This window comes from Sminthopsis crassicaudata, chromosome 1 (genome assembly GCF_048593235.1).
Source record: "Sminthopsis crassicaudata isolate SCR6 chromosome 1, ASM4859323v1, whole genome shotgun sequence".
Lineage (NCBI taxonomy): Eukaryota > Metazoa > Chordata > Mammalia > Dasyuromorphia > Dasyuridae > Sminthopsis > Sminthopsis crassicaudata.
The window spans coordinates 351,075,822-351,089,252 of NC_133617.1; the positions used below are offsets into that span (position 1 = coordinate 351,075,822).

The 13,431-nt window shown below is 39.3% G+C and overlaps 1 protein-coding gene across 2 annotated transcripts in view; it reads left to right on the forward strand.

Moving 5' to 3' along the window:
* The window catches only part of SLC9A3 (solute carrier family 9 member A3), a 137,311-nt gene extending 134,949 nt beyond the window's left edge, over positions 1–2,362 (forward strand). For both annotated transcript variants that reach the window (XR_012484384.1, XM_074279201.1), the window contains one exon: positions 1,657–2,362. Coding sequence is in view for 1 of the 2 variants with exons in the window: in XM_074279201.1 (XP_074135302.1) it covers positions 1,657–1,660 (4 nt within the window). In the remaining variant the exon portion in view is untranslated. The remainder of the gene's footprint in view (positions 1–1,656) is intronic.
* Positions 2,363–13,431: the final 11,069 nt, after the last annotated feature.

Sequence of the window (13,431 nt, forward strand, 5' to 3'; positions counted from 1 at the left end):
TCCAAGGAAGGAAGTCAAAATCAATGAATAAAAAGCCTTTATTTAGTTTATCATTTGCCAGTCTCTACATTAAGTGCTGTGAATACCATTCTGTTCTCAAGGAGCTCATATTTTAAAAAGGAGGCAGCAAATATAGAGGAGGGATAGACAGTGAAGAATCACATGTGTCAAACCCCTTCTCCATGGGTGCTTCCCAAGGCTCTATCCTGGGCCCCCTCATCTTCTCCCTCCTCACTATCTCATGGGGCAAGCTCCTGGGCTCCCCTAGTCTGCTGTCCGCATTATGTACCTAATTCCAGATCTGTATATCTGTCCCTACTCTGATCTGAGCTCCCGTCATGCATTTCCAACTAGATGTCCCATAGATACCCCAAACTCAATCTGTGTGAAATGGAATTCATTATCTCTCCCCAAACCTTCCCCCTTTCTAAGCCTCCCTGTCATTCTGAAGGGCGCCTTCATGACTCAGACCTGGACCTTTGGATCATCTTGAAGCCCTCACTCTGTCTCACTAAAGGCCCTTAATCTCATGACCTTGACTTTCTCCTAGGCATCCCCTTCTCTTCACTCCTTAACCACAGCACCTCTCACTGACTCTTGCCTGGTGAACCTTCCAAATGGTCTCCCTACCTTTTGTTCTCCATCTCCAACCTGTTCTCTGTGAAGCTCACCAATGTGATTTTTCTGAAGTTTGACCATATCATCCTCTCTGCAACATGAGCTGGAGGCTTCCTGTTACCTTCATAATAAAATAGAAAATCTTCTTGTTGACATTTCAAGCTGTCCTCTTCCAGTCCTTACACCTCCCTGCCTGTTCTGGCAGTCCCTCCCACACAACTCTCCATCCCTTGTCCCCATACTTTTGCCCTAGCTGTCCCATACCTGGAATGTTCTTTCCTCTCAATTCCACCCCCTCATTTCTGATACTTCCTTTTCTTTCACATCACATCACCTGTCAGAATTCTCTCTCAGTTCCTTCACCCCCAGATGCTATGTGTTTCCATATCAGATTGCCTTCCACTGTCTCTGTCTATATCATGTTTATACCTAGTTATTTACACATTGTCTTTCCCATTAGAATGTCTGCTCTGCTAAAACAGCACTATTTTTTCCTTTCTTTGTATCTCTATGTTCCCCAAATAGCCTCCTTATAAAGATGAAGAAGGCAGAAGGCTCAGATAAGTAGTATGACCAGTCCATACTACCAGTCCTCTGACTACAAATCCTGTGTTACCTTTCACCTTTGATTTTGACCTTGGACAGGTATCTTCCTCCTCGAGGCCTCATTTTTTTTAAATCTCTGAAATTGGAATAATAACTCCTTCCCTAAAATCTAGCTGATATTTAGGTGTATGGTAAGGACCAATTGAGAGAATGTATGCAAAGTCTTTTTAGTCATAAGAAAGTATTATAGAAATGTCAGCTCTTACAGTGACTAGAGAGTACCCTGACTTGGAAGGCAGGAGACCAGGGTTTTGGCCCCATTCTGCCACTAATTAGTTGTGTGATTTGTCACTTTTCTAGGCTTCAGTTTTCCTCATGTAAAAAGAACCTGTTGGATTAGGTAAACACAGAGGTCCCTCCCAGCCCTAACAAGCTATAATTTTAACATTTCATTTATTTGTTGATTAATTGTGTCTCTACTTACTGTCCTAGGTGAGACAGGCTCTGATGTGCCATTGACAGGATACTCTTCTCCAAGAGAAAAACTGCCTTCCTGGAAACCTGACCAAGCCAACCCCACTTCGGGTCCCCCAGAGAAGCCCCTGCTCCTCCTCCCAGCCTGTCTCCAAAGGCCATGGACACAGAATTATTCTTCCCTAGACAATAGAGGAATCAGTACTCTGCCTCCTGCCTCAGAATACACAAAGCCTTATGAAGGAAAGCCGCCTGAGACCAGCCCTAAGACCAACTCCAGTCAGAACAATCCGCCCCCTGCGAACCCTGGCTATGGTCCTGAGAACAAGGGGAACTCTGCAAACCCCAAGCAAGACCCGCCTACTGTGGGGCTGAAGGAAGAGCTGGGGGGCCCTGCTCCCAAAGCCCTCCCAGAGAAGAGAACCTTGCTCAACATGCATGCCCACTTGAGGTCAGCAGCAGCAAGGCGAGTTCAGAGTCGGCGGTCATTCCACAGGCCCAAGCCCCTCCGCTACCCCAAGCTGCAGAAGCTAGCTTCCCTCCCTCAGTCTTGTCACATCCTCCCACATTCTCTGGAACAAGAGGAGACACAGCTGTGATCCAATAGAGAGCAGGAAAAAAATTGTCATTGGGCCTAGAAAAAAGAGAGGGGTAGTGGGGACTGAATCTGGGGAAATTAGATCTCTTCACTGAAAAAAAAAAAAAGAAAAAAAAAGGGAACAAATGAAACTCTCAGGTTTACAGGTATGTCTGTCTGTCCTGCAGGGGCCCTTCTAACTGGTATTTATCCCTTTCCTCATTATCACAAGAGGGAACACAGGACTCTTGGTCCCTATCCCTTGCCTGGAACCCAGCTTCAGTCCCAACTTTGTGGGTCCTTCTCAGGAGCTGGGGCAGGGAGGAGCCTCGCAAAATTGGAGTCACAGCCACAAACCCCCAAATCACTGCCCTCTTCAGCCAAGGTTGCTGTTGTTGAAGTGTGTAGGGTGCTACCCAAGGGGCATCCTAGCCCACAGGGCTTTAAAGCAAAATCCAGCCAATGGAGAAGGTGTGGAGAGGGCAGTGTCCCTGGGGAAGGTAGGAATATGGCAGGGAGAGGGGTCACCTCAGGTTAGGTACAAAATAAAGGTGAAGCTGCTATTCACCTCCTGCTCAGGTCTCCTCTGGATGAGATGGATCAGTGCCTTTTCCTCCATGGGAAACTCTTCCAACATCATTTTCCTACTTCCAACTGTTTTGTGTCATTGAATCCTTGACAGACTCACTTCACTTGGGGAACTTGATTCCTCATATATAGCAGATTTATCTCAGTTTTGCTGAGACGGAGAAATAGAGAACTACCTGATGCTGAAACAGCCCTGGTCCTCCCAGATAATTGGTTGTTCCCTCTAGTTGGCCTATCTAAAAATCAGACTCAAGAGACTTAATTGGTCTCATCTAAGAAACTCCTCAATGAACAGAGTCCTTCTCTGCAGTCATTGCACATGGTGGATTCCTCTGCTGTAATGAACGAGTCAGAAAAAAAAGTTTGCGTTGGACCTGTGGTGTGGGTTATGGTGGGATTTAGCTAATATTCAATGAATAGTTAAATACAAATTTGATTTTTTTTTTGTTTTCATTTGAATAATAATAGTTCTCACATCTCTCCTGTCCCTTTCAACAGAAAGATCACTTAGCTGAATCTGAGTGATTGATTATCATTTATAGACCGCCTTTATGCCCTCCCATTGCTATATGTTTTCTTAATCTTTTTTGCACAGCAACTTAATCTTATTTCCTCTGTCCCTTTGTATTGCATCATTTAAGTGCCACAATCGATGACTCAGGAAGCAAAAATTCTTAAGTACTGTAGAAAGAGAAGTTGAAAATGTACATTTATATTTGTAGCTTTTGAAGATCCAGAATCTAGCTACTATGGGGATAGGGATCATAATTGTAATTTATGCCCCATCACATCATCTTGAGTAAGCAAGAGGGGCCTTGGTCAGCTAGTTCTTCCCTTACAAATTAATTCTTTCAGACCAAAGCAAGGAACCTTTACATTATGTGGTTGCTAAGGATCCCCTATTGTCTAAAAGTTATTATTATCAGGCTTTCTTGCCCAACAGGTAAATATTTTAGGGGCATTGGCCTAGGGTCCCAAGAGCAAGTTCATGTTAGGGATGAGTTACCAGATGAGTAAGTGAGACTGGGCTTACAAGATTTTCCCAGAGGATATTGAGGTTCTTTGGATAGGATGCAATCTTCCCCCCACAAACTGTTGTGTATTTTATTTGCTTCAACATAGAACATTTTGACTTAATTATGTCTCTTTGTCTTTTGACACCAAAGTCCCCCACGTCAGTAAATTCAAGTTGAACATTGACTCAGATACAAGATAGAGCCTCTAGATCTCAAGGAAATCATAGTTCAGCTCCTAGGTTTGCCACTGTGCATATTTAGGCAGGTCTTTGACCTCCCTATCTTGTTTTCTACCAATAAAATAGAAATAAAGCCTTCTGTCTCCTCACCTCCTGGCAGCACATAAAAGTGAATAATTAGACTGAATGACTTTGATAATTTCAGATACTGCATAATAACTTATTGTCCAAACACCTCCCTGCTACTGTCCCAAATTGGGAGAAGTAAGGGCTCTGGATTTATCTTACCAGTGCTTTAAACTGCTTATCCCCTTCCCTCTATAGTGAATTATTCCTTTTGAGAATGCAACAATGAAGAGAAATCCTAGTTATATTTCTGCAAGGGTTCACTGAATACCCCTTATGACTACTCTTGGGTCTAAGGTCTTCAGCCTGAAGAATTTGGGTATCCCTCACGGATTGGGGAAGTACTTTCCAGGTTCACCTTCCTGAGCTCCCGGGTTTAAGACACCATCAGAATAAAGTCATCAGGCAGCTTGTTAATTCAAGAAATGGGAAGGGGAGTCCTGACCAGTGAAGAGGGTGGGAAGGAGAAATCACTGTGACTAACAATGTATATTTCCCAACATAATAGCACCTAACTACAGAATGACCCTAGGTATGATTTGAAGGCCATTTCCCTCCTGTTCTCATTGCTGGTTACAGACCTTTTTTAAAAAAAAACTTCTTTTAACACATGGTGCCCACCAATAAGTTGACTAAATGCCTTTTTTCTCTTCCAACAAATTGATTTTATATCCATTTGACTGATTAGATGAGTTATTTTTGTGCTGTGTAGCTACCATCATTTTCCCCATGATATCCAAAAAGTGGAAAAAACTAAATGGTAAAGTATATCTACTTTTGCCAAAGGGAGGCTGGGGAGGAGTGTCAGGAGACATGCAGGATTAGCTTTCTATGGCAGTCCAGAAATTTGTACTACAAGTTTTGACTGAACATCTCTTTTCTCATTCCTTCCACACCCTTAATGAATAGAGGGAGTCAGTCCTTAAAACAACCTAAGTGAGAATCACCTCACCTCATCTTCAACGCTTGATTTTGGGAAAAACAGAAAGGGATCAATCTCAATACACCTGTGACCCAACTCTGGATGGCTCCTGAAAGGGACTGGGAGAGTTGCTCTTTTTTTTTTTTTTTTTTTTTAAAGAAAATCTTAACTTTCTCTGGGTCAATATTTTGTGTTGGTTGACCCCAAGGTAGTCCTGAAAGGAGGAGGAGCAGGGATGAAGAGATGAAGAGTGGGATCATTGTGACAAGCCCCCATCCCCTCCATGTAGTAAAGAGAAAGGGAACACTTGACTAATTTATATACTTAGGAAATGTACTGCATGTTTTTGATGTTGAACATCTTTTGAACACTGAAGTATAAAAAACTCCTTGGTTCACATCTGAGTCAAGCAGAATTTAAGCTGCATTGTTCAAGTTTTTGTTTGGGGCACAGGTAATAAGGGATAGACTATAAAGATTATAAGTATGATATAAGCAATCAGTACTCTCAAGCCCTTTTTTTCAGGAAAATGAAATTGATTAGTCGTCTGATTTGTAATTTATCATTTTTACCAGCATAAGCTCTCAGGACAGTTAAAGGAAAGGAAAACTTTTGAATAGTTCATGTTTCATGGTGTACACCAGTTTCAGATTTGAGTAGTTGAAGACTTCTTGTTTTCATACCACTACACACATTTATCCAAATAAAAGACATAATTGTCCTGAAGAATAGTTCTTTATTAATAGAGCAGATACCTTTTATAATTCTGTCACTGGGGGAACAAGATTGATATCCAATTTATAAGCATATAATTCTTGTTTTTCCTTTTAATATATGGAGTTGCTTTGATTCAGGGGACCCATTTTGACACATTCCAATGTGCAATAAAGAGTTGCATTTGTAATAGGGAATCTCTTCTAGTGATCTTTGCATGTTTTCAGTGATTCCCTATATTTCCCAACCGTCTTTTCAGTCAGTATGATTGCAACAGTGCAGAAATCACTAAATGTATGTACCTACAAGCTCTTTTGAAAGCAAGTCTGGTGTTCTTGAGCACTATCAAGATCTCCTCAGGTTAACCTTATGATTAATCAGACCTGTTGAGCAGCAAGAAACTAGTTGGTTTCAAAAGCATAATTTGATCAGAAAATGGCTTATTTTATGTTGTCAACAAACACAGCCTCCCGGTCTGGCAATATCCTGGGCACTCTGAGAGCAACACTAACTGTTTCAGGCTGTTGAGATGTCACCTAGAGAATCATCATTCTTGTGCACTGGAAAGTCTCCTACTGACCTGAAAGAGTTAATCCGTCTTCCAAAGTGTCTACTTAACTGCCTGATTGCAACCTGCATGCTAGAACTGACATAGCCCTTGACCAGACAATCTAAAAATGAAGCAACCACTTTTTAAAAAATGGATCACAGCATAGACAATCAAAATTTTCAATCATCTGAACAAACAAGTTGGACTGCAGCACAGTCTACCCAATCATTCTCAGTACAAATCAGATGTTCAGACAGGAAAAAAAAAGCTCTTTGGCTGTCCTGTCCCAACCATACACTGCTGCCTCTGGATGTTGATTAGCAGAGCTCAGCTGAGACTTGAAAACACATTTGTCTATTGTTTGTTTAATTCATTCAACAAATAATTACTTGAACCTTTTGTTTTTGTTATTTTTTTTTATTTGTGGTTTGTCCTTTAGTGGCTGGGCAGAAATTCTCTTTCATCTGTGTTTGTGTGAAAAACAGAGGTTACCCAACAACTGTAGGGAATAGAATTTCCAGATAAGAATATTTTCTATTAAACAAGGAGACCTCATGTCAATGGAAGGTGTGATGTTTTTCTTCCCTACATTTCACATTCTCAAGAATGAGTTTAGTAGGTTTTTAGTCTATTTACACAGTGTTATGGATCTTATTACTGTAGACATTTGATAAATAGCACATTCTCACCATTTTTATCATTACTGTAAAACGGAATGTAAAAAAAAAATTCTTATGAATGTATATTCCTTAGGGAAAAATGTTAAATAATTTTTATTAGGGGAGAATTTAAATTTCCTATTTATTTAATACATATCTTTAGCCTACTTCATTGTACAAAGATAAAGTGCATAAATATAAGTAATCATTGGTTCCTGGTTCTGTATACTTTGTACCCAGCTTAATTTTGTTACAATGTTCAGTATGCTGTGATATAGATCTAATATAGTGAAAAAACAAGAATTTTCTTCATATTGAAATGGAAGCTGAGTTGTGAGTTGTTAAGCTGGTTGTATGGAATGTTAATTTACAGATGTGTGATCAAATTGGAACATTGTGTGATCTTAATCACAAATAATTATGTGCCTTAATGAGCCTTTCTCCAGATGCCTTTTGGAGGATTGGAAGGTAATTCCTACATAAGGATAAGGCTTCATTTCCATTACATGCTGTAATATTGCTTGATCGATTCTATGAAATATATTTTCAAATCACCTTGTGATGAAATTTGTCTATAAATTATGATTTTGATGGAATCACATTTTCGTTATCTCAGATATATGCAACCACTGCTCAGACATTAAAATTAATTTATTGAAAGTTGCACTTATTTCCTTCCCCTTTTTTTTAAAGGTTGTTCTTTGTAGCACCTGTGTGATAAAAAGGTGTGGTTGGGAATGAATCTGCTTTGATCTTCCCTGCCATGACCATGAGATCCAAGATAGGGCCTTTCAGACACAGAGAAAAACTAATCTCCTTAATAGGCTGTGCAGCTAGCTATACAGACTGACAATTAAACCGACCCAAACACTTGAAATCGTGCTACAGGGTCACTGCTGAGTGAGCCTCTGGGGATCTGCTCCTTTGGGCACATGAACGAAGCACAGGGACTACAAGTTTGGCAGGGTGGGGATAGGAAGCACTTAAGAGGATGGCAACTGATTTATTCCCATTTGGTTTCCAGGAGCTGGGAAAGCAAGCTGTTTGGATTTTGGGTGGCTCCTCCTTTTCTGCTATCTTCCTCTTCCCTTCCTCAGAACTTCCACTTTTAGAAATAATTAGAATTAGAAGAAACATTTAGAGATCATTTTACAAATGAGGAAATTGACTCGGAAACCGAAGGCCAGTGAGGGAACCCCTCATCGGTGTTCCTCCCTGGTCCCTGCCTCAGGATGCTCACGCTATCATCCGGCTGCCCAAGGGCACCAAAAACTCTCCCAAAGCGGGCCCTATTGTCGATAAGAGTTGATTAAGCTCCTACTTTGTGTCTGCTAAGTGCTGGGCTTGCTAAGAAAGGTAAAAAACGGATGGGGGAGAGGCAAACGACTATGTACAAAAATAGACGGCTTAGAGGTAATTCCAAAGGGAAGAGGGTCAGGAAAGGCCGCCTGTAAATAGGTGAGACGTGACCTGGGACGTAAAGGAAATTAAGGAAGGGCAGAGATGGAAATAAATGAAGAATCCCAGGAACAGAGGCAAGCTAGCTAGTCAAAACACACTGAGAGTTGAGCGTCTTGTTCTGAGAACAGCGTGGAGGCTGCGGGAATTGGGTCACAAGAGCGCAGTGGGAAGGAAGGTGGAAGAAGCCTGAAAAGGGAGGAGGGCGGCAGGCTGTGAAGGGCTTTAGCTAACAAGTTTTATATTGGATCTTGCAGGTGATAAGGAGCCACTGGAGTTTGTTGAATGGGGAGGGAAGGTACGCAAGCAGGTCAGACTTGAGTTTTAGGAAGATTGGTTTGACGGCTGAGTGGAGGATGGGGAGAGAGCGGAGGCTGCGGGACTGCGGCAGTAGTCCTGCAATTGCCCAGATGACGAGGGCCTGTCCCAAGGTAGTGGGGGGGATGTCAAAGGGAAGAAGGCATAAAGAAGTCGCATTATTTAGGGAGAAATGACTGGACTGGATCTCCTATGGCTGTGGGGGGAGAATGAGGAGCTAAGGAAGGCAGCCACATTTACTTTTCTCCCAAGTCATCTGGGCTCACAATATGAGTGCCATCCTTAGCTTTTTCCTCTTTCTCCTCTATTAATCCTTTCATTGATCTCCTGATGAGAAACAACTTCCTTCTCGGAGCTCACACAAAATTTTCTTTTATGAATCTCCAGCATTGTGAGTTTGTAATCTTATGTACTTTAGTTATCTTCATTCAAGTTTTATTCCATCCATTATTAGAGTGTAAGGTCATTATTATAAACTATGTCTCATCTAAGCTCTGTATCTCACTTAGCACCTCATACTTATATAACACCATGTAAACAGTAAATGTTAAAGGGATGTTCTCAAAGAGCTCGTCCAATGAATGAGCCAATGTATAAAAAATGATGGCACTAGAATTAAGAGGGATCAGGAAAGGTTTGCTATAGAATATGGGATTTCTACTGGGACTTGAAGGAATCCAGGAAAAATTAAATAAAGATAAATTGAGGTACATTTTCTCTGGGTAAAATAACATTAACAAGGGCATAACCTGCCAATAAAAAGGTTTAATGGATCTCCTCAGTTTCTAGCCAAAGACTCCAGAATAAAGACTTAACTCATTTTTATAAAGTAAGGACAGGGACTGAAGACAATACATAGTGGAGGCATGGCAGACAATACGACTGGTTAGAAGTTGGAAATGGAGGCTAGCAATGGCCTCCTCCTTCCCCCAAGTGATTAAGTTCACTGTTTGAATCAATCTTTAAGGTCAAAAGATATTAAGTCAGGTTTCTTTAGATAGCAAACTAGACATCTTTGAAGGATGGCTTCATGATATAAAGATACTAGATTAGTCTCTCTGGTACCCATCCACATTTTTCAAGGATTACAGATTTTTTTGAGAAACAGAACAGTGATTAGCAGAACTGAGTTTCTAAACTTAAGTACTAACAGACCAGCTCAATATCAAAGTTAAAAAGATAACAAAGAAAAACAAACTTATAATGTAATGGCATAATTATAAAATTATAAATTGCTACAAGTGATTTTTAAAGAAAAAAGTTAATTAAATGACAAAAGGGATGAATTAGAACTATACAGGACAGCTCTCCCTGAACAGGCAGTGGCTCTCACATCTTCATGAGTTTGCTTACAATGTTCCCTATGCTGTCTTTACCTGTTGAATTCCTATTTCTCCTTTAAAGCCCATAGGTCGTTTTCCTCTTCCTCCTCCATGAATCCAAGTTCAAAGAAAAAAACCCATAACTTAGGCACTTTCAGGCTAAAATTGTAAATAGGATTTAATTAAAAAATGATACAGAATCAATTTTCATCTACTCAGAGAATCTCTGTACCTTCCAAAACAGTCTATTTTACTTTTAGATAGGCTAGGTTTTAGAAAGGCTGTTCTTCCTGCAAATGTACAGAAATCAATTACAACCTACCTCTTCCATCCATTATTTGTAGTTTGGCTCTTTGAGACCAAACAATACAAGTCAAATCTTTCTTTTATATATCAATGGGCGGCAAAGTGGCTCAGAGGATGGAGCGTTGGGCCTGGAATCAGGAAGAGTTTGGCAAGTCATCAGATACTTACTAGCTGTGTGATTCTGGGAAAGTCGTTTAATCTAGATAAGGAAACTGTAAAATGACCAGGAAAAAGAAATAGTAAATGACTCCAGTATCCTTGCCTAGAAAACCCCAAATAAGATCAGTGAGATGGCAACAAAAACGATGCTACTTGAAGATAGCTGTCTTGTCATTTCTCCTTCCCTGCTACCTCCCTCATTTTTCTCTTCTCTAAACATCTCTAGTTTCTTCAACTCATTTTTGCATTTTATGATTTCCATCTTGATCATCTTTAATACATGTCCCATTCAATTAGTGTTTTATAAAATGAGGCACTCATAATTGGACCTAACACTCAGACAATGTATTGTATCAATGTACGTCTAACATTCAAACAAAAATTAAAAACACATATGGGGAGTAGTAAAGAGCATGCCCCCAGTTGTTTCAGCATGAATTGGAGGGGTAGGTGAGGAAAATGAAATGTTTTTGCTCAAGAGATGAAAATGCACTAATGAAAAGTAAAAAGAACAAGATTCAGAACTTTCTGTAAACTATGAAAAGAAAAAGAAAAAAAAAAAAAAAAAAGAAAAAGTGAAGTACAATGCATTTTTCATGAAAGGATAGGAGCCCAGTAAGTTCCCATGCAAGGTCTTCAGGCAAATCAAAGTTAAGCCCATCAGGAAAGACAAGACTTGTATAATTGGATATAGTCCATTGCAGTTCAGATCTAAGGTCTTTTACATCTTTTATATTTGATTTTTACCCTTTCTGCTGAAGTATGGAGAAATTATTCTTTTGACAGAATGGAAAACTGACCTTATATATTACATATATGCTATTATATAACTATGTATAATATTATATGTTATATATTCTTTTATACCTGGTTAAATAATTTGCCTAGTTATTTAGTAAATAAAACAGAACTCCAACTCCAAATTCTTTTCCTTGAAGTTTTCCTATGGTTATACTGTTCAATTTCTCAAGTATTGTTACCTATAGAGTGCCACTGTGTCTTGGTATAGGGTAAAAGAGTACTGGATTATCAGGGATGCCTAGGTTTTTAATCTTAGTTTTGTCACAAACTGTATGACCATTAAGCCTTTCCCCTCATTTTTCAAAAGAGGGGGTTAAACTGGATCTCTTCAAATTCTTAGCACTGTCAAAATAGTTCAATATTAGAAACGGATAGTTTAACCAATGGAAAAGGCATTAAAGATGTGTTTCCATTTGTTTGACAGCAGCATGATGAAGGAAATAGGTTCTTTTCATCTGATTTGCAGCTCAAATTTGTACATCAGTATTGTTTTCCCCATTCCAAGAATGTGAGCTCCTTGAAAACAGGTTTATTTTTCTATGTCTTCCAATCACTTAACACTGTGCTCCCTAATTACAACATTAATGGCTTAAATGCTCTTTCATTTATTTACAACATGCTATGATTCTCCTTAGAAACTATTTCAATTGCACAGTTTCAAGTTCAAGTCCTTCATTTTAAATGACAATTTAATTAAAGACTGGCTGATTCTCCCTAAATAGAAATGCCCTCTACATACTCACCAGAAGATGGCGCCCCAGAACTATTCAGGATCCCTTCAAATTTTTAGCACAAAATGTTCAAATCTTCCCTGCTGTGTTTCATGATCTTTGTGACATAGCCTTCTACCATCCTATCCAAACACATACAAATGCACGGCTTTGGAGACAGAAAATGAGGCTCTGCTCCTTCCTTACAAAGTCTCAGCTAATCTTTCATCTCTCAGTCTCCAAGTCTATAAAATGAGGGCTAGCTAGATGTCTCTGGCCCTTTTAGCTCTAACCCTAGGATTCCCTGTCAGCACAGACTCTTACCGAGACTATATCTTGTCGCACACAAACACATTTGTAACAGTTTGTGATCAACAAAACATAGCTTTAATAAGCAACAAATCAAGCCTGCTTAATCACAAGAGAAACTGGGCCTTTAGGGTTGGCCACGGTGATGTATAATTGAACCAGTCCCATCACCAAGCCACTTGGATTTTTATTCTATCCCTGGTGACCTGCTCTAGGGGCTGAGGAAAGGACAATGGCAACATCTACCTGGGTGCCACTGAGGCACTCTGTAACTTAGGGCAAATAATTTAACTGCTTAAATTCAATTTCCTTACTATAAGATGAAAAGCTATGTATTGTGTTATAAATATAATTTTATAACATTGATACTTGCATAATCTCAAGTTACTTGATTGTGTAGTATTATAAATTTTATGTTAAAATATTAACATATAACCTCAAATTCAATTTTCTTTGTAAAGTGGGGATGACCTGCAGCATTTAATTCACATGGTTGCTGTGAGGTATTTTTATGTCAAAGTGTGCCTTAAAACATTATATAACTGCCACATTTAAATATTATATTATACAATTTGGAAATAAAAAACTTTGCTTTTCCTCAGCTATAATGATTTTTAAAAAATGAAATAAAGGGAAAATTCAAACATGGTTCCTTATTTTGTAAACCACAAATTTCATTTACTAGAGAGGTGTCACTGCTCTTTTGTGTTAAGAGCAAATGGAGGAAGTGGTATTTCCTATTTCATAGCCAATGGCTTGTAGCTTTAAAGCTTTAAATGGATGTTCAAAAAATTGCTTTCCAAAGAGGTCTGTGAGGGGTGGGAGGCATAATTAAGGAAGAATTAAACTTTTTATATGAATGATAACTATATTAGCAATAATTCCCTTCAGTGGAGGTGGAGTAATTAAGAAATGCTGAAGTGTTATTTATAATAATAAAGTTGGTTTAGCAATACTATGAACAGGTTAAACATCAGTAACAGACTGGGAGAATTACTAATATTTTTTTAAAATAAAATTCTTTTCAATTAATAAGCATCTATCCTTTCTTTCTCCTCCCTTTTCCACACGAAAACATA